Here is a 24960-nt window from a genome sequence, read left to right as displayed (position 1 = left end):
TTCAGGTGGGGAGAGATGGATGGAGGGTGCAGTGCTGTGTCACATGTGGCCCGCAGGCAAGAACAGCCTGTGGGGAGGCCCACCTAGGGGACAGGCTGGAGAGAAATGCATCATCTTTTGTCAGTCATCTGTTGCTTTTTTCTTTATGGGAGAAAATATTTTTTTTAAATTCATTTTCAGTTATAGTTGACATATAATATTACATTAGTTTCAGGTGTACAACATAGTGATTCAACATTTACATACCTTGTGATCACTACAATAAGCCTAGTATCTGTCACTATACATAATTATTACTCTGTTCCTTATGCTGCACGTTACAGCATCGCCATGACTTATTTTTATAACTGGAAGTTTGTACTTTTTAAACTCCTTTTCCACCCAACTATCTCTGGTCTGGCAGCCATCAGTTTGTTCACTGTATCTGAGAGTTTGTTTCTGTTTTGTTTTGTTTATTCATTTGTTATGGTTTTTAGACTCCACATATAACTGAAATCATAACGGTGTTTTTCTTTCTCTGTCTGACTTATTTTATTTACATGATAGATCTATCCATCTTGTTGCAAATGTCAAGAGTTCATTCTTTTTAATGGCTGAAGAATATTCCACTGTGTACATGTACCCTGTCTTCTCTATCTGTTCATCCATCAGTAGACACCTAGGTTGCTTCCATGTCTCGTTACTAGTAATGCTGCAGTGAACATAGGGGTACATATATCTTTTTGAATTATTGTTTTCCGTTTCTTTTGGATAAATATCCAGGAGTGGAATTGCTGGATCATATGGTAGTTCTATTTTTAATATTTTGAGTAATCTTCATAATGTTTATTTGGCTGTACTCATTTACATTCCCACCAACAGCGCATGAGGGTTCTCTTTTCTCCGTATCCTCGCCAGCACTTGTTATTTGCTTCTTTTCCATAATAGCCATTCTGACAGGTGTGAGGTGGTATCTTGTGGTTTTGATTTGCATTTCCCTGGTGTTTAGTGATGCTGATTATTTTTCATGTGTCTGTTGGCTAGCTGTATGCCTTCCTTTGAGAAATGTCCATTTGGGTCCTTGGTTTTTCTTATTTTGAGCTGTATTTTGGATATCCCTTATATGATACATCATTTATAAATGTCTTCTCATTCAGCAGGTTGCTTTTTCATCTTGTTGATGGCTTCTTCCACTGTGCACAAGCTTTATTTTATGTAGCCCCACTTCTTTATTTATTCTTTTATTGCCCCTGCCTTTTAAAAGCAATGTCAGAGTTTACTACCTATGTTTTCTTCTGGGAAATTTATGGTTTCAGATCTTACATTTAAGTTTTTAAACCGTTTTGAGTTATTTTTGTATATGGTGTAAGCAAGTAGTCTAGTTTTATCTTTTTGCATGTATCTGTCCAATTTTCCCAACACCATTTATTGGATAGACTGCCTTTACCCTATTGTATGTTTTTGCTTTCCTTGTGGTAGATCAATTGACCATATGAGCTTGGATTTATGTCTGGGCTCTCTGTTCTGTCCCCTTGATCTATGTGTCTGTTTTTGTGCCAGTACCATGCCAACTTCGATAGCTTTGTAGAATAGTTTGAAATCAGGGAACGTGATACCTCTGTGGCTATTCAGGTCTTTTGTGATCCCATATACATTTTAGGATTATTTGTTATAGTTCTTTTAAAAATGCCGTTGATATTTTTGACAGATTAAATAATTGGTGTGGGTTTTTTTCTCTCTCCTTTAGGGGGTGACAGGTGCTTTGACAGTTTTGATGAAAGATGCAATAAAACCAAATCTGATGCAGACCCTAGAAGTAAGTGATTTTCTTTGTATAGAAATTGTTGAAAGTTTGCATTAATTGGATTGCTTGTGCGTCCCCTACAACATGAGCACTTCCAGCCAATATGAGCCCACAAGGAACAGTGGAAGAATTTGGTCATCCAAAAAAATTAGAAGTGTACTTACAGATTCTTTAATATAATGAATATCTTGCCTAATGTAGTACTAATTGGCCAGAGTAAAAATTTAGAAACTCGATATTTGTCTAATATTTCAGTAAGTTGTGTAGCCATGTTTACAAGTTTTCTCTTTTGCTTTTTTTTTTTTTTTTTTTTTTTTTTTTTTTTTTTTTTTTTGCTTAGTCTCTCATAATAATTAGGTTTTGAGGGGTTTTTTTATTTTTGTTTTCCCCAAACAAAACACACAATAAATGGTGAAAAATGTTTTCCAGGAGAGTATTCTGTACCCTGCTTTTATAAGAATGCTGTTCTTGTATATGACTTTCCTGCTCTCGTCTTCATTGAACTTAAATTTCCTCATCAAAATATCTGTTTTCATCCAGGGGTTTAGTCACTTGCTCATATGCTGTAGTAATTGTCTAATTTTCTTTTCTTAGCTAAAGAGAGCCCAGTGTTTGGGTGCAGATAAGGAGGCAGTATTTGGTTCGGGTTGACAGAGAGAGGTGGGAGGGTGGAGGTGGGTGTCTGGGAGATAGTGGTGTACTGGTAAGTGTTTTAACAGCCAGCTCTGTGGGTGAAAATGCCTAATTTGTAACATTTGCCAATTTCCCTGGTGCAAATGTTCCTACGATGGACAATTGTCTCACAAAGGCCAATTTCTGGCTCCCTTCCAGAAGTCCCTGAGCAATGGAGATGGGAGGCAGTGCATGCCTTGAGTGGTATAACCGTCTGTTTGTCCTCAAGCTGGAGCAGGACAGAGGGAGTGGAGGTGGCCAGAGGGCAAGCACGTTGGGGAAGCCATAACAGAAAGACAAGCAAAATAACCATCCATCTACTCAGCTGATACAAAGCTGAGTATCCTGTTCACTCTGCCATTCACTAACTGTGACCTGTGTTTTAATAATCTCATTCTCCCTTTTCTCTCATGTAAAATGCTGAGAGTCCTAGTGGCTCACAGACTCCACCGAAGCTTGCTGCCATATGATACCGTACACAGTTAAATACTGTGTCTAAAAATTCCAGGGCTAATCCAAAGACATAAAACCATCCATCATGAGTGAGGTATTTCACTTTATCTACAGAACACTTAGGAAAGTAACTCAGGAACTTCACCCTGACGTTCCTGCCTTCGGGAGCCCTTGCTTCTTCTGGCCTCTGACCCCTGACTCTCCCAGACCTTCTTGATGGCCTCTCCTCCCTCTCCTTTGCTGGCTTCTTGGCTCAGCCCCTGAATGTTGGGGGGCCTGAGCCCACACTTCTCCAGCTATGCTCTCCCCAATTACCAGCCATGCGATGACCCCACGCTCTGGTTCTCAACCTCCTGACCTCAGAATTCCAGGTTTGGAGGTACAGTTACCAAGAGCCACTTGGCTGGGTAAAAGGCATTTCAAGCTTAACAAATAAGATCTTTGATTCCCAACCACCTCCTGCTTCCTCCCAACCTGCTCTTTCCCCCAAGCCTGGGCTGTGAGCGGTTCAAGCCAAAAACCTAGAGATCACCCGGAGGCCCCCTCCCTCCCTCTCCCTGCCTCCTCCCTGTCTCAGCTACCAGCGTGCCCACCTGTCCCACCGCTGCAGGCTCCCAACTGGTCTCGCTTTTTCCACACTTTCTCTCAACGCCTTCCTCCACTCAGCAGCTCTAAAATCTAAACCAGTTCCTGTTGCCCTCCTGCTTAGAGTTCTTGGCGTTTACCCACGATCTCACTCTGGCTTCCCGAAGTGGAGAAATGGAGAGGTGCTAACATTGTCCCGGGGTTCGGACACACTCGTGTGCTAGAGGGTGCTGCCCAGTATGGTAGCCACTGGTCACGCGTGCTTATTTCAGCCTCAATTTGTTTAAATAAAATTTAAAATTCAGTTCTGCAGCCATACCGGCTCCATTTGCTTTTTATTTTTTATTTTACTAGCTATATTTTAAGTAGCCTCGTGTATCGGATGGTGCAGATATAGAATATGTTCAGCTTTGTAGAAAGTCCCTTTGGACAGAGCTGTTTTAGGGCTCTGGCAAGCAAATGGGTAATTGAATTGAAATGTTTGAAAAGTCCATTATGGAGAATATTTATAACTTTGTCGTCATGAGGAGGCAAGATAGTCCCTGCATTACTGTCCCGAGTGTTCTGTATATAAAGTAAAATACCACGCTCATGATAGGTAGTCTTCCATCTGGATTTTCAGACACAGTTTTTAGCTGTGCACGGTATCACGTGGCTGCAGGCATCGGTGGGATGTGTGAGCATACGTGTCTGTCTGAAGGTCTCACAAAGAAAATGTACACATTTTTCCATTCAAACTCCATACTGGGAGTTCCAAAACCAGGGCTCCAATACTGATTACCATACGGAGTGGCCTTTAACTTTAAATGAAAATTAAAATGCTGCTGATCTAGTTCTTAGAGTTGCTATATCAGGAATAGTGAGATGTTTGTGCTGATCCAGCCACACCCTGTCTGTCACCTGTGCCCCTTGGAGACCAGTGCCCGGTGCTCCTCAGACAGATGGCCACCTCAGGGTTGCAGTGCGTAAAGGAGTGAGGGCAGCTGCCCACCCAGGCATGCAGCCTGCGACCTTGGCCTCGGGAAACGTCCCAACTCCACTCGCTTACTCAGCCAGCCACATGCTGGGCCTGGCCAGGTCAGGAGGTGATGGAGACACTGTCTTTTAAACAGCATTTTTTTCTGAGCATTTGAAAGGTTTATCTGGACAGAAGTGAGAAATCAGACATAGACATAGGTACATGGGTAGATGTAGACCCTAAACCCACGTCTGTATACATATCTATCAACATGTGTGTTTGGGTTTCATCATCCCAACTTTATGTCCACATACATGTGTATGACCTTCTTTCTCAGGACCCTGTTAGTGCCCCTCCTGAGGACTTTGGGAGGAAAAGTAAACAGAGAACTCACAGACTGGCTTTGATAAACTGTCTTCTTCATTCTGAGAGACGATTTTTCTCTCACTTCCTTCTTCCTGATATGTTCAGCTTTCTCAGCTTGGAAGATGGTCAGCCAGCAGCCCATCGTGGTGGTGGGAATTTTCCGTGGCTCGCAGCCCCATGCCCACGCTCCACTCCCCGTCTCCCAGTCTGTGAGAGGGCAGCCTGTGTTTTCACAGGTGGAGCTCGGGCTGCGTGGACACAGACCCCAGTGGCCCCGGCTGGGCTCTGAATAAAACCTGAATGCGTGTGGGTCAACACGCTCTTTTAGGTGGGGCCACGGTCTGTTCTCATCAACACCGGAAACGTATAGAACAGGCATTAAAAATAAATGCATAGGCAGGTTTTTGTTCAAAGAATTAAACAATTGTCAGATTTTTAACATGGAAGACAAACAATGAAAATCTCAAAACAGAATTTTTAAAAATCATAATAACAGGCTTGTTATTGTGAACATAAAAATGTTATATTTCCTTATCATTGCAAATATAATATCCTTATGTAGTTGGCCTGCCGTGAATCAAATTGATTTTTTATGCTTACTTTGGGTTTTTCTTGAACTGATTAATTTCTTGATGAGAAAAAATTTAAGCCTCTTAGACCATCAGAGTCTAATTCCATTTTTTTTTTTTTTAAAGAAAACACAATGCAAAGTAATGTGAAATAATGTAAGGCGTTTACTTCACGGTCACTGAGGCAGCTAACACAGTGGCTTATCAAAGTTACCGTAGGAAGTAACTGGCCCTCAGCGCCTTTTCTCCTTGGTTCAGCATTAAATGTAGAAATAACGCCGTTCTAGAATTCATAAGGAATTTGGACCTTTGAAAGACTCAGGGCTTTTTTAACTTGCTTTGTGAGAATGTGTGCATTAAACTTGTAGTTTTAATGAAAGCAGAATGGCTGAAGTGAGTCTTCTCAATACCCAGCCGTCTGGCCCACCTTGTGTGACCTCCCATTTGTCTCTGGGGTTTTTAACTTGTTCTTCTACTTCCATAGGGGACGCCCGTCTTTGTGCATGCTGGCCCCTTTGCTAACATCGCCCATGGCAACTCCTCAGTGTTGGCTGATAAAATTGCCCTGAAACTAGTGGGTAAAGAAGGATTTGTAGGTAAGTCCTTGCTTTTTAATGTCGTTGTTTTAGGATAGTGAAGAAATCTAAAAGATGACGACTGGAGTAGCGTGGTACTCACATGGACTTGAAATGTACTCTTGAGACCCACCTTTCACAGAGGGTCTCAGTGCTGGAAAAGCCCTGTGGGCGGGGCTGCACTGGTGAAATGATCTCGTGGTTGAGCCATAGGTTCTGATGTCAGATGCTTGTGGGTTTGAGCGTAAGCTCTGATACTTGCTGGCTCAGAGACCTCAGACACATTTCAGTGACCTCGGAGCCTCAGTTTTCTCATCCGTAAAATGGCGATCACAATATTGTCTCAAACCTTATAGCGTTATTGTGAAAACTAATGGAGGCTATTCATTCAGCAGATATTGGGCACCTACCATTTACAAGGCCTGCAACTGACACCTGAGGCCACAGTGCCGAGGACACAAGCTCAGCCCTGCCCTCTTGGGGTGTCCTGTCTGATGGTGTATCTCATCTAACAGGAGAGGGTGTTCATTCAGTCTTAGCTATTACTCACAGTAATGGTACTATTAACAACTTAAAATTAAATTGGATCCGAATGTGTATTTGGTGGCCTAATGGAGGGAAGAGTTCCCAGCCAATCCATGTGGAAGTTTTAATTCGTAGAACTTCACATCTTTGCTGTTGTCAAACTCTCCTTTGTGGTACCTGTTTCCCATTGGCTTTTGTTGGGTATTCCAGCCAGAAAGAGGGGGCAGTGGCCATGGAAATGGCACGGTGAGGGCCAAATCCCACCCATGACATTAAGGCTGTGACTAAACAAGCAAGGCTTCATGGAATGACATCTGAATTTGACATTGAGGGGTTACACTGGCAGGTTTTCACGGGTAATTGTGTGCCTGTCATCACCGAGTCGAGTAGTTGCTTCCTTCACACCAGCCCTCAGCCCGTGTCAAACTCAGAAGTGGGTTATTGTGTTAGAAAGGCTTCCGCAGGACAAAAGCACTTGGCTGTGCACTTCACGCTCGGCCATTCGGAAGGCCGTGCGGGGCTGATGAGACAGCGGCAGGCACTCCTTGTAGACAGTCCGGAGCAGAGGAGGACTGGGAGAGCTCATTCCTCAAAGGTCTGTGCTAGGCGGCCCTCGTGCGCTCAGCTTCTTCGGCAGCGAGTCCGCGAGGAGAGTGGCTAGACATGCTGTCTCAATGGACTTGCTTGATCGATCACGGCGTAATTGGAGAGCTAATGGACGAGGAGGCCGGGCAGAGGCGGGCACCGCAAAGCTGGTGCTTTTGTGGAGTGTTCTAATGCATTCACTCCACAAATAAAAGGGCTTCTGGAAAGCACTCCGCCTCTTGCTGACAGAGCTCTGCCTCCGTTCCCATCCTTGCTTTGTCGATGCGTATTTATGGAATATGTGTTATTGTGGCAAAGCATCTGTCAAGGTGTATGCAGAACAGAGCAGTTCTCCGTGTGGCCTTGGACAAGCCACCCTCTTCCAGCCACAGTCCCTCACTCTCGGCAGAAGCCCTCTGGGCAGTACCTCTTTTTTATATTCCTTCCACAGCCGGTCTCCAGGCACCACAGACCTTTGACCTCTGACCTACCTTCAGTGGGAGTGCAGCTGTGCCTCTCACACGATCCTCTGTTGTGCCCGTGGGCTGTTTTGGCCTGTAAACTTCCCTTTATCTCCCCCCACCCCCACCCTTCACCACCGAGTCCCCTAAGGCAGAGATACACTGCGCCTCCCAGGTCACTCTAACGGCCCCTCCCCTCACTAGCTTGAGGCCAGAGTGGGGCTGGTCCTGGGGACGGCTGCCTTTGAAGATGTCCTTTCCTGGCTTCTGACCTTGTCAACGCTTTTGAAACCTCAAGGTGGCTGTTGGGCTAACGGATGCAAAATTTATTTTCAAACGATTTCTTTGCCAATAAGCAAGTGACACCGTTTTGAAGCCTAAAAAAAGGGGGGGGAACCCAAAGAGCCCCATTTTAACATCCTTCTGCAGGAGTTAAGTGCAGTGGTACGTGTTTATCTGAAGCCTGAGGAGAAATGTCTGTCCTTAGGAAAGTCATTGTTGATAGGCTCAGACCCAAAAGCAAAAGATTGATAATTTGGGTTACATAAGGAAATAAATTATGTATGATAAAGGATACTAGGTTAAAAAGCAAGTGACAGGTTGGAAGAAATCATTTACAAGGATAATAGACACATGAGCAGCATTCAGAATACACAGGGGTGAGCAAAAGGAAGTTTATGGTTGTGAGTATGTGAAACAGAGTTTATTCTTGTGTTATTTATTTGTTAACTAGAGGCCCGGTGCACGAAATTCATACATGGGGGGCGGGGGTGGGGTGGGCAGGGAAGTGTCCCTAAGGTCAGCCTGCACCCTTTCCAATCTGGGACCCCTCGGGGGATGTCCGACTGCTGGTTTAGGCCCAATTCCAGGGATCAGGCCTAAACCAACAGTCGGATATCTCTCTCATAATTCGGGACCGCTGGCTCCTAACCGCTTGCCTCCCTGCCTCCCTGATTGCCCCTAACCACTTCTGCCTGCCAGCCTGATCGCCCCCTAACCACTCCCCTGCCAGCCTGATCGTCCACAACTTCCCTCCTCTGCCGGCCTTATCGCCCCCAACTGCCCTCCCCTTGCCAGCCTGATCGCCCACAAGTGCCCCCCCCCGCCTTGACCTGCCTCCTCCGTGCAAGGCCTCCTCCACGCTGTGAAGAGCCGCAGGATCCTCAGGCCTCACCGCGCAGAACGGCCGCTGGGCCCTGCCTCCACTGTGCATGCGGCCATCTTGTGATGATGTGAGGGCGTGATGCCACCTAGGCTACTATTAGTATAGCTCCGTGGTTGGCAAACTGTGGCTCATGAGCCACATACAGCTCTTTGGCCCCTTGAGTGTGGCTCTTCCACAAAATACCACGGCCTGGGCGAGTCTATTTTGAAGAGGTGGCATTAGAAGAAGTTTAAGTTTAAAAAATTTGGCTCTCAAAAGAAATTTCAATCGTTGTACTGTTGATATTTGGCTCTGTTGACTAATGAGTTTACTGACCACTGGTATAGATCATTGTATTATTGATTTGCATTACAGCTGTAAGCCTACTTTTTCCCACCCTGTATAACCCACAAAGGGCTACATACTGATAAGAAAAAAACAAATAATCCCAGAAAATGGGCAGAAGATTGGAAAAGGTAGTTCACAGAACAAGAGCAATCTGGCAGAATTTCTGGGTAAAACTTAAAAAGAGAAAATGATCTAGCCATTTCACTTCTCTGTAATACCCGGAAAATACATAATTGAAAGTATGTTTAGGTCACTGAAATAACTTCCCTCCGGACATATTTATTGAGCTTCTGCTGTATGTCAGGTATTACATGGTCAGAGCCAGGAATTGAAGATGATTAAGACACGTTTCCCAGCCCACAGTAATTTACAATGGGGAGGGGAGACAGGCCTGTAAGCAGAACCTCAAAATGGTGAGTCCGATGCACTTAGGAGATTAAGGACCACATTGATTAACTAGGAACCTTAGGAGATGGGGCGCGTCTCTTAGATAGGATTTCCCCCATACTACTCCTTTAATCTAGTGTTTTGTTCCATCCCAGCACACATAAGGAATTATTTTGTCTACTCTACAATAATTACTCCAAGATAATGGCCTCAGTATTCCATTTAGGCTTAAGAACTGAGTAAAGTTTATTTAATTAATTGCAGAAACTTGTCAGACAAGAGCAGAAGGCTCCATGAGAATCTGAGCGAGTGCTGTGGTCACTGATTTCTGTTTCTGCTTCTTCCGTCAACAGTCCTCGGGGAGCCACTCGCTTCATTTACTGCTGTCAAGGCAAAACATTGCTTTGGCATCAAACCCCAGCCATGTGTTATTGTTAAGGAAATAAAGAAAGAAAAGAAAAGAATAACCACATTGAGTTCCTAGGTTTTTAAAACTTATCTCATATTTAAACTATTTGTAGGGATTTCAAACTTACCCATGAGCCTTAGTTTTTAAAATTTATTTTCTGTTCCCTTAATTTGGTTTTGCTTCCAGTTTTGATTGAATACCTTGCCTTCCTTCTGGAATGCAGCCTGCATTTTTTTAAAAATATTTTTTTATTGATTTCAGAGAAGAAAGGAGAGGGAGAGAGACAGAAACATCAGTGATGAGAGAGAATCATTGATCCGCTGCCTCCTGCATGCCCCACAGTGGGGATTGGGCCTGCAACCTGGGCATGTGCCCTGACTGGGAATCCAACTGTGACCTCCTGGTTCATAGGTCAGTGCTCAACCACTGAGCCACTCCGGTCAGGCCAGTCTACATTTTTATAGCCAGGGGTTTCTTAAACGATGATCACCAGTCACCCCCTCCCATAATGAAATGTATAATTATATGAGTAGATGTCCTTTTTTAAAAAACCAGAGTTAAGTTCCACAATTCTCATTAGATTCTCAAAAGACGCTCATGCCTCAGAAAGATAAAAGGCCAGGGTCTACATCTCGGCCTAATGGACGTGGTAGCTGCTTCACCTTACCCTCCCTGGGGATCCATGTGAAGATCGGGTGCCTTTCAGTTTCCCATCCACATTTGACCCTGAGCGCTCACATCCAAAGTGCATGTCAAGAAGTTACCTACTGCCTAACCGGTTTGGCTCACTGGATAGAGTGTCGGCCTGCGGACTCAAGGGTCCCAGGTTCGATTCTGGTCAAGGGCATGTACCTTGGTTGCAGGCACATCCCTAGTGGGAGGTGTGCGGGAGGCAGCTGATCGATGTTTCTCTCTCATGGATGTTTCTAACTCTCCCTTCCTCTCTGCAAAAAATAAATAAAATATATTTTTTAAAAAAAGAAGAAGAAGTTACCTACTGGATTGCGTCTTCTCCTTGCTAATTAAACAATCACATAGACCCAGGCTGGGTTCCCCTGATGCTGCCTGGGTACATGAGTGTAAACAGACGAGGTGGCAGAAGAGAAAGATTAGACCCATCCCCAATCATGCACCAGGCTTGGCCCCGAACATTTCACGATTAGGATTTAGTGATCAGAACGAGGAGCCATAGCAGTTCTAAGGCAAACTGATAGGATTGGGAAACAAAACCTTATTAATATTCCCATTATAAATGCTCCGGTTCTCTGAGCTGCTCCTGAGCTTCAAACCTGTGCTAAAGCCATCACAGACTTTCTCACTTAACCCTCAACAGTTCTGTTGTTCTCCCCACTTTACAGATGATGCAACTGAAGCCTAAGTCATGGTACCCGTCCCGTCGTCTGCCATGGCTCAGCCTAAGTGGCGGGGATGTGCCCTCGGCCTCCCCTGTGCAGAGAGGATCTGTTGGCTCTTCTGCCTGCAGTAACTTTCCCATCTCTCTCTCTCTAGTTCCCGGCCACTCCCATCAAAAAGAATTCGTTTCAGTGCCAACAGTCGTGGAATACTTTGAGGTGTTTTATTTTTCCTTTTCTTCTGACTCCTTTAAAAGATCCTTTCCCTGATATATTGCTAATAAAGGTTGTCTTACGCGGAGTCACATGCTGGCTGCTCCTGCACCCCACCCCCTTTTGCAAACAGCTTTAAATCTTCCCACTTGGGCTTCGGGACCCTGTGCTGGTGGTTACACCCTGTCCTCTGTTTCCATTTTTATTGTTATGCAGTTTTACATATGCCTTTATTTCGATAGGAGAGAACCAAATTAAACATTCCTGTAATTTCATCCACCCTTTAAAAAAACCCAGTGTCCAGTGACCGTCCAGCCTTCGAAGCTCTCATTCTCCCAGGCTTCACCCTGGTTACGTTACTTGGAAGCACTGACCTCAGCCCACACTCCGTCATGGCTATGCTTTCTCTCTGCTGATCACATTTGTCATATCAAGGTTGAGAAGTGCAGAATTATTGGAGGCCCTGGCTGAAGGCTACATGTTAACGTTCAGGAAACCACTAATCACCAGCAGTGGCTTTTAACCCCTCTGTTGAGGAAAGCCTAGTAAGAGAGGTTGTTTGTTATGGCCCCAGGGTTTCTGATTTCTCATCTTGCTCAGTGCCCAGTCTCATTCTCCCCTCAGTGTCCCTGCTGGCCTTTATTCTGCCTCATCTTTCTCTCCCCTTTTAATGGAGAATGGAGCCCTCCTTTCTTTCATCAGCTAGTCTTCTGCCTCCCTCACCCCCTAACAAAAGGTGAAATATTCTGAGTGTACAGTATTCCAGAAAGTACACAGATTAATATAGTAAACACTCAGGTTTCCACCACTCAGCTTTGTTAAAATAATAACATATTTCCGTGTGCTTTAGTTGTTGTTGTTGTTTTAATAATTCTTTATTGTTGAAAGTATTACATATGTCCCCCCTTTTCCCCATTGACCCCCTCCAGCCTGCCCCCACCCACCTCCCCAGGCCTCTAGCACCCTATTGTCTGTGTCCATGGGTTATGATATATGCGTACAAGGTCTTTGGTTGATTACCTCCCACCCACGCACCCTCCTCCACCTTCCCTCTGAGATTCCGCACGCTGTTCCATGCTTCCATGTATCTGGACCTACTCCGTTCATCAGTTTTTTCCGTTACTTAGATTCCATATATGAGTGTGATCATGTGATACTTGTCTTTCTCTGACTGGCTTATTTTGCTTAGCATAATACTCTCCAGGTCCCTCCATGCTGTCTCAAAGGGTAAGAGATTCTTCTTTTTTACTGCTGCATAGTATTCCGTGGTATAAACGTACCACAGCTTTTTATGTCCACTTTGGAGAAGTGACTACTTAGGTCCTTTGCCCATTTTTAATTGGATTATTTGTCTTCCTTTTGTTAAGTTGTATGAGTTGCTTACATACTTTGTATATTAATAACCCTTTATCAGATGTATCATTGGCAAATATGTTCTCCCATGCAGTGGGCTCTCTTATTGTTTTGTTGATGGTTTCCTTTGCTGTGCAGAAGCTTTTTATTTTGATGTAGTCCAATTTGTTTATTTCCTCCTTAGTTTCCTTTGCCTCAGGAGATATGTCTGTAAACATATTGCTATGAGAGATGTCTGAGATTTTGCTGCCTATGGTTTCTTCTAGGATTTTTATGGTTTCATGACTTATATTTAAGTCTTTTATGCATGTAGAGTTTATTCTTGTGCATGGTGTAAGTGGGTGGTCTAGTTTTTTTTGCATGTATCTGCCCAATTTTCCCAGCACCATTTATTGAAGGACTCTCTTGACTCCATTGTATGCTCTTGTCTCCTTTGTCAAATATTAACTGAGCATAATGGCGTAGATCGATTTCTGGGTTCTCTGTTCTGTTCCATTGATCTATATGCCTGTTCTTGTGCCAGTACCAGGCTATTTTGATTACAGTGGCTTTGTAGTATAACTTGAAATTTGATATTGTGATTCTTCCATCTTCGTTTCTCTTTCTCAAAATCGCTGCAGCTATTCGGGGTCTTTTTTCATTCCATATAAATTTTTGGAGTACTTGTTCTAGCTCTGTGAAATATGCTGTTGTTATTTTAATAGGGATTGCATTGAATCTGTAGATTGCCTTGGGTAGTATGGACATTTTAATGATGTTGATTCTACCAATCCATGAACACGGTATATTCTTCCACTTGTTTATATATCTTCTTCTTCTATCTCTTGTTTCAATGTCCTGTAGTTTTCCGAGTACAAGTCTTTTGCCTCCTTGGTTAAGTTTATTCCTAAGTATCTTAATTTTTTTTGTTGCAGTGGTAAATGGGACTGTTTGTTTTGTTTCTCTTTCTGAGAATTCATTATTGATGTATTAAAAAGCCATCGATTTTGGGGTGTTGATTTTGTATCCTGCTACATTGCCAAATTCATTTGTCAAATCTAGTAGTTTTTTGGTGGACTCTTTAAGGTTTTCTGTGTACAATATCATGGCATCTGCGAATAATGAGAGTTTTACTTCCTCCTTTCCCATTTGGATACCTTTTATTCTTCTTGTCTGATTGCTGTGGCTAGGACTTCCAGTACTATCTATATATATAAGGTTAATAATGCTAAGTGTCCGACTGTCCGACCAGTCGCTATGATGTGCACTGACCACCAGGGGGCAGACGCTCAACAAAGGAGCTGCCAAGCTGCAGTGACTTGGCAGCGGCATTTCTCAGGTGACGCACCCCGAAACCAGAGAGGAGGGAGCCCGATTCCTCATGGGGCCGTGTGATTCTACCTTTGGCTGTGGATTATGTTGTTGCTGGGGCACTGTCGGCCCTGAATCTGGTTTACTGCACACTTGAGTTTGTGTTCCACGCCCTGTATGACAGCAACTTTGCAGAGTGCTCTCTGGCACTCCGGGACCCCTCTGGGGATATCGAAGAGCTGGTTTTGGCCCAATCCCTGCAGGCCAGGCCGAGGGACCCCACCTGCCGGAGGGACCACAGGAGGTTGGCTCCAGGGCATGCGTGTCCAGCCCATCTCGCCCAGTCCCGCCCCGCCAGCCACCTTCTAATTAATTTCCTTTCGATGTGCATGAATCCGTGCACCGGGTCACTAGTGTTGAATAAGATTGTTGAAAGCGGGCATCCCTGACTTGTTCCTGTTCTTAGGCAAAATGCTTTTAGTTTTCTGTGCTTTCGTTTTTTATAGAACATTAGAGACAGCGTTGAGGTCCCCATGAACCCCCCTCTCCCCTCCCCCACGATCTTTTTCCCTTTTCTGCTTCTCTAGGCACCAGCATCCTGATTTGGGGGAAAGGAGCATCACTTCCGAGCATTCTTTTAGACTTTTATCACATACATATGCCTGCTCAAAAGATCTGCAGCCCTCTGACCGTGACACCAGCATCTTGGCAATTTTCACAGCTCTCCAGGCCCCAAGAAATACCTAAGATGTCCCTTTATTCAGTGGTTATGTCCAAATCACTTAATGGATATCTCTGTCCCAACAACTTCATAGCTGTCTGAACAAAGGATGCATATAAAGTGAAAGGAAAAATAATAAGATTTCATTCTTAAATAGCCACCATAACTTATTCATGAGAAGTGTATCCTTTTTGGGTACTACCCAACTTCTCAATCCTGGAAGCAGCCACCACTTCGAACCTCGTTTCCTATTCCACGTCGGCTTCGCACAGTTCTCGCTTCATACTGCAGCAGCCACCAGAAACGTAGCTTCACAAATATATGATGTCACCGAAAGGCATGCAGAGCGGTGATGTTGATACGGCGAACCGCCTCACACTAGTGGGACTTGCATTGTCACCAGATGTCAAGTGGTGCCGAGAGTCCCCCCCAAAATTTAACACATCCCATGGCTCCTTTGAGCTCGGAGCGCCCCGGGGCGCCTCTGCACATAAATTTGGGAACCGCAGATATGCAGCATGTTTTTGTAATATTTTTAATATGTTTGAGCATTTTATACGTTAGTAAATGTTACTCTCGGCATTGTGCTATAGCAGGGTCAGCAAACTTTTGCTGTCAAGGGCAAGCTAGTAAATTTCTTTGGCTCTTGTGAGTCATAGTGTCTCTGTGCAGAAATTCCACGGCAAAGGCATATAGATAAAGCATAGATCAAACCTGCAGGAATGAGAGAGGCTGAGTTCCAGAAATTTTATTTATGGGCTCTGACATTTGAATTTCATACTGTGTTCACATGTGATGAAATGTTCTTCTGATTTGTTTTTAAAACATTTAAAAAATGTTTTTTTAAAAGTTTAAATCTGCAGGCCATCATTTGCCAACCCCTGCTCTGTACCTTTGTATTTTGGTTCGGTGTTACATTTTTTGCATGTATCCAAGTAGCTGTGACCAGAGAAACCTCATTTTTACCTGCAGTGTCGGCTTCCTTGGCATGTATGTAGCACGCATGTTAGTGCATTCTTCATCGAAGGGCATTTAGATTCCTTCCAGAACTCTGCTCTTCTAGGGAACATTCTTATTTTTGTCTCTGAGAACATGTGCAAAAACGTTTTCTAGGGCCCCTATTGAGGAGTAAAACGGGGGTTTTAAGTATGCTCTGAGTCGACTTAATAGCTAAAGCCAAATTGTTCTTCAAGGTACCAGTTTCTGCTACCACCAGTTAGTAATGAGATTTCTGATTTCTCCCCATTCTTTTCCCCGTTTGTATTGGATTTTCAGAGTCTTGCCAATCTGATGGTAGTGAAATGGTATTTCATTATAGTTGTGAGTGTAAGTATAGGGATAGACATTTCAGAGCGTTTATGAATTGCCTGGGTGTTTCTTTTGGGGGAGGGGCTTATTTATCTTTTTCTTATGAATTTGTTTCCATTTTGTAATATATTCTGAATAGGAATACTTTGCCACTATGTGTTAAAAGTATCTTCTTCCATGTGCGGTTTATCTTTCAGATGTGTTCATCGTAGCTTTTCTCTTTCCAACCTTTTTTTTTTTTTTTTTTTTTTTATGGTTTCTGCTTTTGGAGTCATAAAATGTTGGCTTTTATATTTAGGTCTTTAATCACCTCAACACTTAACGTTCAGTTTTGGTGACTCTTTTCCTTAATTCACACAATTTGTGAAATTTTTCTTCCTTGGTGATTCTTCCAGAGGTGGTTGTCAGATCCAGCCATAAAAGGAGGGGCCAAGAAGTCTCGGGGGATCTAAATCACTCAGGAACTCTGCTCCCCTCTGCCTGTGCCCCAGAGAGTTCAAGGCCAGTGCAGGTGGTGGTCAGCTGTGTACTCTCGGGACCTGCCTCCCCAAGAAAGAGGAGCCTACAGGATGGTTTCTCCAGCTCTGCTTATTAGCTACAGAGATTAGGGCCCTTCTTTTAGAAGGGCTTCCACACCCCACCTCTCCCTCCCTGACTCTTCATGTGTTATGCTCAGCATTGCCCAGCAGGGGGCTTGGTCTTTCTGGAGAAGTGAAGACCTGGGCTCTTCCTGCCCATGTTCGGTTCTGAACATCTGCCGTGAGAGGTCCCTTGGGATTTTGCAAAGAATGGCTTGGCCCTGGCTAGTTTTGCTCAGTTGTTAGAGCGTTGGCCCATGGACCGGTCAGGGCACATGCCCAGGTTACGGGCTTGATCCCCAGTCGGGGGTGTGCAGGAGGCAACCAATCGATGATTCTCTCATCATTGATGTTTCTATCTTCCCCTCTCCCTTCCTCTCTGAAATCAATAAAACTATATTTTAAAAGTTAATAATAAATAAAATGCTTTTCAGAGTCATCAGGGAGAAAGCAGGATACACTGGAACCCAGCAAATGCACAGGTACATGTCTTCCAGGGTATTTCTCTCTCTCCCTGAGCCTTGCTCTACCCTGGAACACAAAAGCGTGAAAGAAACTTAAACATGATAATTGTTGAGAAACAATGCAGAGAATCTTTGCATTAAACATTAAAATAAAAAACATGTGGTCTTAAATTCAACTGGCATGTTTCACATCTCAAACGTACTAGTACTCTTGGTGCCAAAAGGGTTGCTAACCAGACATTAGGGAATTTAGCTCCTTATTTGGGAAATCCCATCACTGCCAAAGGGAGAAAGACAGGAGGCAAATCTTTTTGTGATTAAAAAAAAAAGTCCTTTAGTAGATGCCACTTTTAGCCAAAAATACACAGAGTCCATATAGGCCCATTTAATGGAGCATCTGATTATACTTTAAATTTATTTGCTTTCATGAAAGTGCTGGTAAATAATGCAGAACTTAATTGGGCAGCTTTTGTAAGTGGATTTGCTTTGGTTGAATTTGCAACCTGTCTTAAGTCAGAGAATATCATCAAGAGCCCAAGTCAAGAACTTTCATTAAAAAAAACTAAAGTAACTTGCATTATAATATAACCCTTAAATTCCAACCAGTTCTCTTAAGGCATCCTGAGACCTAAAGCTGACCCGTCTGTGATGTGTTCTGATATATTTTCTGCACATTGTGCAGAAAAACAAATAGAAACAGCTTTTAATGTGAAAGTTTTCTTTTCTCACTAGTGAGATATCAGGAAAAGCATTTAGAATTTATAAAAATAATGTGGTATTGTGTCTTCTCTAACTTGCCCTTTTTGTTTAATATTGGGTTTCTAAGATTCATCCAAGTAGTTACATCTAGCAGCTATGATGAGGCCACCATGTATTTATTCATCCTCATGTCAACAGATATTTAGGTTGTTTCCAGTTGCTGTGTTATAAACAGTACATGCTATGAAGAGTGACCATTCTCTTACCTCCTGGTGTGCTTGTGCCAGAGTTTTGAAAATTTCAAATATGTTGGTAACCACCTACATACACATAACATAAAACCATTTCAAAAGAGGGAGAAGCATTTCCCTATTCTCTTTAGGGGAATCTGTGAGTCCTTGGAGGTCCCAGCCAGTGTCACCGCTCCCCTCTGGTGCTCACCTATGGTCAGGCTCACTTTTCTGCACTTGTGTCCATGGAGCAGATGGAGAACAAGATGCTAAATGCAAAGAATAATGATAATAACTTCCCTTCGTTAAAGTTGTACTTTCATCCTTACAGAAGAATCAGAAAATCTTCAAAAGTAAAGAAAAAAAATTCAACTCATTTCTAATATCTCCATACAAAGATCACTCCGAATGCTTCCATACGTGGTTTTCTTTTTATAGGACAGTTATAATCCTATTGAGATGAGTTACTCAGCTTGATCTTGGGCACTTTTGTATAGAGAACAATGTACTGACTGAACCTCAGTTTTTTGCAAAGAGTCAATCTTAAAATGTCTTCCCCTTTTCTGCTTTTCACCACCCCTCACCCCTCAAGGTCCCCTTGTGGTCTTCCCTGTAACTTCTAGAAGGTTCCACCATCTTTATCTGTATCCCTGTCTACAACACTTCCTGCTGACCTGTTTCACTCTGTTGTGTGGATGTTTGTTCTCTTCAATGCTCTGATGGTCTTTTTCGTTGGACAGGGCTTCTTCCCTCCCTTCCTTAAAGCACTTTCCACACCCCAGCCTGTCTTCAGCCTCTTCCCAGCACTGCTTCCTGCACAGCCTCTTGGGCTGGAGGGCCTTCTTCTCTAAGCCTTAGACTGCCCCAGGGTTCACCCTCGGACCCTTTCTCTTACCTCTGCTCCACAACGCGCCTGGCCATCTCCACACTCTCTACCTCTGGCCACGACCTTTCCTTGACCGCAAGGCTCAGATGTCCAGATGTCTCCCTGGACTCCAAATCCCTACCCCATAATTTTGATCCCCTTTTGATCCCCAGCCTGCTTTCCCACCTCTCACAGAGACCAGCTACACCCTCTCCACTGGGAGCTGACCACCCGCCCTCTCCCCAGCCCTCCTCTCTGTAAAGCTAAGGAAATGGCACGGCCTAACACCTAAGGCAACTTGACAGGATGCGTAGACACCACTCGGGCATTTCCTGGTGTGGATCAGTCTTTGCTAGTAGTTACAGGACTTTCCTTTCCTTGGGGACCCGCTGGCTGCTGTGCGTGTGTGTGTGTGTGTGTGTGTGTGTGTGTGTGTGTGTGTGTGTGGTAATGACCTGGGGACAGGGTCACCCCGTTTTACGGGTGAGGAGCGCAAGCAACTAGTGCAGCAGCAAGCAGGAATTTGAACCTAAGCCCCTGACCCCAGGGCCTTGGCTCCTTTACCACTTTCTAAATGTTTGCTTTCACTCCATTCATCACTCCTTAGCCCTGCCTGCCCAGAGCTCGTAATGGGCACTAAATAATTGTTACTACACCTCAGTTTACTGAATGACTTACCTACTGGTAAATGTGTGAATTTCCGCTGGGCTTTTTATGGTGAATTTAGGCATATTCGCCCAATGGTTTGTTAAATCTATAGTTAAATAAATTTATTAAAGGAATAATTAAATAAAAAGAGCAAAACATTTTGAAAAAAGTTATGAAAGATACTTTGGACTTTGGGAATGTCTAACCTGACCTTGACTGTTTGCATTTACAAAATGCAAACTTATTTTCAATGAAGTATCTAGCCCATCGCTACTTAAGATTTATATATATATTCTAGATAATAATGTGCTCATAATGTAGTTCTGCTTACCATCATAAAATGTGGAGTTAAAATAGGACCCTTGTCAAAACAGTCTTGCAGAGATGAGTGCTATGAGAGTTAACATAAAACGATTTTAAAATGGGATCCAGAGGTTAAACTGGAGTCTTAAAATTCATAAACTGCATAGGCTTTTTGAGAAGTTTCTTTGAAAATACCCATTGCACAATGACTTCTAAATTTACATTGTATGACTGCCATCTTACCCAGCGCAGCCAGAACTGTCAGCCTGAAAGGGTCGAATGACCCTCACCAAATATAAACCATAGTTTAAAAAATGGCAATGCGATGAGGTTGTCCTTAAGCTTTTAGCAATGTTTTCCTAATTACAAAATTACAGTACTGTATTGCTGTTCTCAGACAAGGAAAACAGGGTAGAATTTTGAGCGAGGACTGTTCGGAAGCTGGTTGTTGCTAAAGGAATGGGGGATCCTTTTGTGAACCTTTTACATCTTCTCAGGGGCGGGGAAGAACACTGATTCTGAGTGCTCTCTAAAAGTATCGGGCTCGCCCTGGCCGGAGTGGCTCAGTGGATTAGAGTGTCCTATACACTGAAAGGTCGTGGGTTCAATCCGCAGGCAGGGGATGTGTGGGAGACAACCAATCGATGTTTCACTCTCACATCAATGTTTCTCTCCCTCTCCCTTTCTTTTTCTCTCAAATCTAAAAGCGTGTCCTTGGGTGAAGATTTAAAAAATTAATAAAGGTTTTGGTTGGCTAGTTGGATACAGTGAAATATGTAAAACTCAATAGTTTTATATCAGCTTCAACCATAAGTGTTGTTTTAACCATTAATGCTTTGATACAAATAATAACAATAAAAAATTACCTATGATTTAAAAGTACTTGGGTATCCAGTTCAAAATGAAGCAGAGTAAAGTAACTTTCAGGATGAAAGGTTTATCTCAATGGGATGATAAAGAAATACCTCTTCCAGTAGAAGAATCTATCTATAATAATAAAAGTATAATATGCTAATTAGACTGGACATCCTTCCGGACGACCTTCCAGATGAAGCCGGGGCTGCAAGGGAAGCCCAGGTCCCGGGTGCCTGCTGGTGGCCGGAGGGAAACCGGTGCCGGCAGCCGGGGGAAGGAAGGCCTACTTTTGCACGAATTTCATGCATCAGGCCTCTAGTTAAATAGAGTTGTAAAACAGAAACTAACAATCAGCCTCATACTCAACTGGCAACGCCCTTAAAGGCTCAGTAATGTATTCAGGAACACAGAATGCTTACAATCACCACTATATTCATCATTATTCTGGAAGTCCTGGCCAATGTTATAAAACAAGAACAATTACAGAGTATAAATATTGGAAGGAAAGAGACAGATTTTTCATTTTTATGTGTAGTGATTGTATAACTAGAAAATTCAAGACTTATTTTAAGTAAGAAGTTTTGGTTGGCTAGTTGGATACAATGTAAATATGTAAAAATCAATAGTTTTATATCAGCAATAAAGTCTGATGCTGTAATATGGAAAATATCCTATTTTTATGTGTCCCCAAGACTATAAATACCTAGGAATAAATGTAACAACAAATGAGCATATAGAAAAAAAGCTATATACGTTTATTGAAAGACACAGAACAAGACCAAATCAGTGGTGAAACACATACCATGTCCTTGGATGGGAGTAATCAGTGTTGAACAATCATTATTCCCCTATAAATTACTATACGCGACCATGCCATACTATACTATGCTGCACTATTCAGTACTGTACTATTATATAGTTGCCATAGAAGGTATGGAGGGAGATGAGTTTCCTGGTTAAGTTAATAGTATTTTGTCTACATTCTAGAAGAATAAATTTATGAGAATAAAACAAGGGAAAATTTTTTAAAAATATAATAATAGATGACTTCTCTAACTCTAGATACCAAAATAAGATCATACTGCCATAGTAATAAAGAGGGACACACACAAAAACGGATACCAAAAGGACACCCTAGCCTGGCTGGTGTAGCTCAGTAGTTGAACGTCCACCCATGCACCAAGTGGTCTCACGTTCTCTTTCCAGGCAAGGCATATGCCTGAGTTGCTGGTTCATTCCCCAGTAGGGGGCATGCAGGAGGCAGTCGATCAATGTTGTTTCTCTCTGATTGATATTTCTATCACTCTCCCTCTCCCTTCCTCTCTAAAATCAATAAAAACATATTAAAAACAAAAAACACCCTAGAGTGTGTATCCTTAAGTAGACTATTTCATTATATGTAGGAATTAATAATTTTTTAATTTATTTTTTTATTGTTTAAAGTATTACATATAGTAGCACATATATCTCCTATTTTTCCCCATTGACCTTCCCCCAGCCTCCCCTACCCCCTGTCACATGTCCTCATCCCCCCCCGCCCCCCAGTGTCTTGTGTCCATTGGTGTGCTTATATGCATGCATACAAGTCCTTAGGTTGATCTCTTTCCCCCCTTTCCCAACACTCCCCTGCTTTCCCGCTGTAATTTGACAGTCTGTTCGGTGCTTTACTGCCTCTGTATCGATATCTTTTTGTTCATCAGGTTATAATGTTCTTTATTTTCCATAAATGAGTGAGATCATGTGGTATTTTTTTTTCATTGCCTGGCTTATTTCACTTAACATAATGCTCTCCAGATCCATCCATGCTGCTGCAAATGGTAGGAATTCCTTCTTTTTTATAGCAGCGTAGTATTCCATTGTGTAGATGTGCCATAGTTTTCTAATCCACTCATCTGCTGATGGGCATTTAGGCTGTTTCCAAATCTTAGCTATGGTGAATTGTGCTGCTATGAACATAGGGGTGCATATATCCTTTCTATTGGTGTTTCTAGTTTCTTGGGATATATTCCTAGAAGTGGGATTACTGAGTCAAATGGGAGTTCCATTTTTAGTTTTTTGAGGAAACTCCATACTGTTCTCCACAGTGGCTGCACCAGTCTGCATTCCCACCAGCAGTGCACAAGGGTTCCTTTTTCTCCACATCCTCGCCAGCACTTGTCGTTTGTTGATTTGTTGATGATTGCCATTCTGACAGGTGTGAGATGGTACCGCATTGTCGTTTTGATTTGCATCTCTCGGATAACTAGTGACTTTGAGCATGTTTTCATATGTCTCTTGGCCTTCCTTCTGTATTCTTTTGAAAAGATTCTATTTAGGTCTGTTGCCCATTTTTTTATTGGATCATTTATCTTCCTTTTATTAATTTGTATAAGTTCCCTATAGATGCTGGAGATTAAACCTTTATCAGTGATAACATTTGCAAATATGCTCTCCCATACAGTGGGCTTTCTTGTTGTTTTGTTGATGGTCTCCTTTGCTGTGCAAAAGCTTTTTATTTTGATGTAGTCCCATTTGTTTATTTTCTCTTTAGTTTCCATTGCCCTAGGAGCGATATCGGTGAAGAAATTGCTTCGGCATATGCCTGAGATTTCTCTGCCTGTGGATTCCTCTAGTATTTTTATGGTTTCCCATCTTATGTTTAAGTCCTTTATCCATTTTGAGTTTATTTTTTTGTGTATGGTGTAAGTTGGTGGTCTAGTTTCATTTTTTTGCATGAGGAATTAATAATTTGATACAGACGACATTTCAGATCAGTGGCAATGGATGGACTAACGATTAAATGATGTTCAGACATTTGGCTATTAATTTTTTTTAAAATATATTTTATTGATATTTTACAGAGAGGAAGGGAGAGGGATAGAGAGTCAGAAACATCGATGAGAGAGAAACATCGATCAGCTGCCTCCTGCACACCTCCACCTGGGGATGTGCCCGCAACCAAGGTACGTGCCCGTGACCGGAATCGAACCCGGGACCTTTCAGTCCGCAGGCCGACGCTCTATCCACTGAGCCAAACCGGTTTTGGCTTGGCTATTAATTTTAAAACAAACTTAAGAGTCATGTATCACAATATATTCAGAATAGAGAGAGATTAAATTTTTAATGTGAAATTAAAACTTGGAGCTTCAAGAAAAACATAAAAAAAAGTTTAGTATTACTTTATAACAGATTTATATGATATATGGAAAGGTGTTCATGAAATATAAAGTAAAAGAAATCAAGTTGCAAAACAATGTTTATAATATATTTCTCATTTTAAAAATATGTAGTAAATATCTGCTAGAGGCAAAGAAAAAGCATGGAAGAAGTATATCAAATGGTTACTTTTATTTATCTGTGGGAAATAGTGACTTTCTACTTTATTTATTTATTTGGTAGTCTATAAATTTTCAGTTAGTGTGTTACTTTTGTTTTAAATAAAGGAAAAATAGATGTGAACAATCTGAACTAATGTGACATGCAGCGAGGGAAGAACACTCGAGGCAGAGCGCACAGACCGGGCAAATGAGTGTGGATGGGAACCTGTTGGAGGATTCGGGGGACAGTTTTACTGGAATGTGAGATGTGGGGAGATGGATTTCACGGTTCCATGAGGTCATTTCGAAGGGGAATAAATGATAATCTGAAATGTTATGCTTTCAATTGCTGGTGGAGATAAATTGACAGTTTTTAAATAATGGTTCCAGTAAGGCTCTCTTGAGATGTCATTTGAGGCAAGCCTTGAAGAACACTTAAGCTGCAGTTGGTGAGGCAGGACCGAGGTGGGAGAAAGGTCGTCAGCACAGGGGTCTGGCAGAGAAGATAGATTGGAGTTACATTCTCAACGTCCTTCAGGGTCATGGTGGGGAGTCAGTATGGTTCTTCTAGAATGATTATGTAAAGAGTTGTTACCGGGACTCCATTTATAAATGGTGTTTGTTCCCGAACTGCCCCCCCTCCCCCATCAGATGGGTCCTTCCCTGAAAAGAGTGAGTGAGGGAGAGGAGAGGCCAAGGTCTCATTCAGTGGGACTCCCTCCCCAGGATAGGGATCCCTCAGCAGTTAGAGAAGAGGCCGCTGCACCACCTCTGGGCATTGCCAGCGGCGAGATCTCACTGGCGAGTGAAAAAGCAGGTTGTTGAATTCTAAGTACAGTCTAACACATGTTAAACACACGAAGCAACACTCTACTTCATTTATGTCTTTTACACATGTGGAAGCATGACCCAGATCAGCACCAGGTTAATCCGAGTTGCTGGCTGTGGGAAGGCGGGAGGGGACT

General features: G+C 42.8%; 1 protein-coding gene across 3 annotated transcripts in view; it reads left to right on the top strand.

Moving 5' to 3' along the window:
* The window catches only part of MTHFD1L (methylenetetrahydrofolate dehydrogenase (NADP+ dependent) 1 like), a 167443-nt gene that overhangs the window by 62628 nt on the left and 79855 nt on the right, over positions 1–24960 (top strand). For all 3 annotated transcript variants that reach the window (XM_080667109.1, XM_080667110.1, XM_080667108.1), the window contains exons 19-20: positions 1727–1795; positions 5871–5982. In XM_080667109.1, the coding sequence (XP_080523235.1) occupies positions 1727–1795; positions 5871–5982 (181 nt within the window). The remainder of the gene's footprint in view (positions 1–1726; positions 1796–5870; positions 5983–24960) is intronic.

Source organism: Plecotus auritus (assembly GCF_963455305.1).
Source record: "Plecotus auritus genome assembly, chromosome: 4".
Lineage (NCBI taxonomy): Eukaryota > Metazoa > Chordata > Mammalia > Chiroptera > Vespertilionidae > Plecotus > Plecotus auritus.
This window is presented reverse-complemented; position numbering and strand designations above follow the sequence as displayed.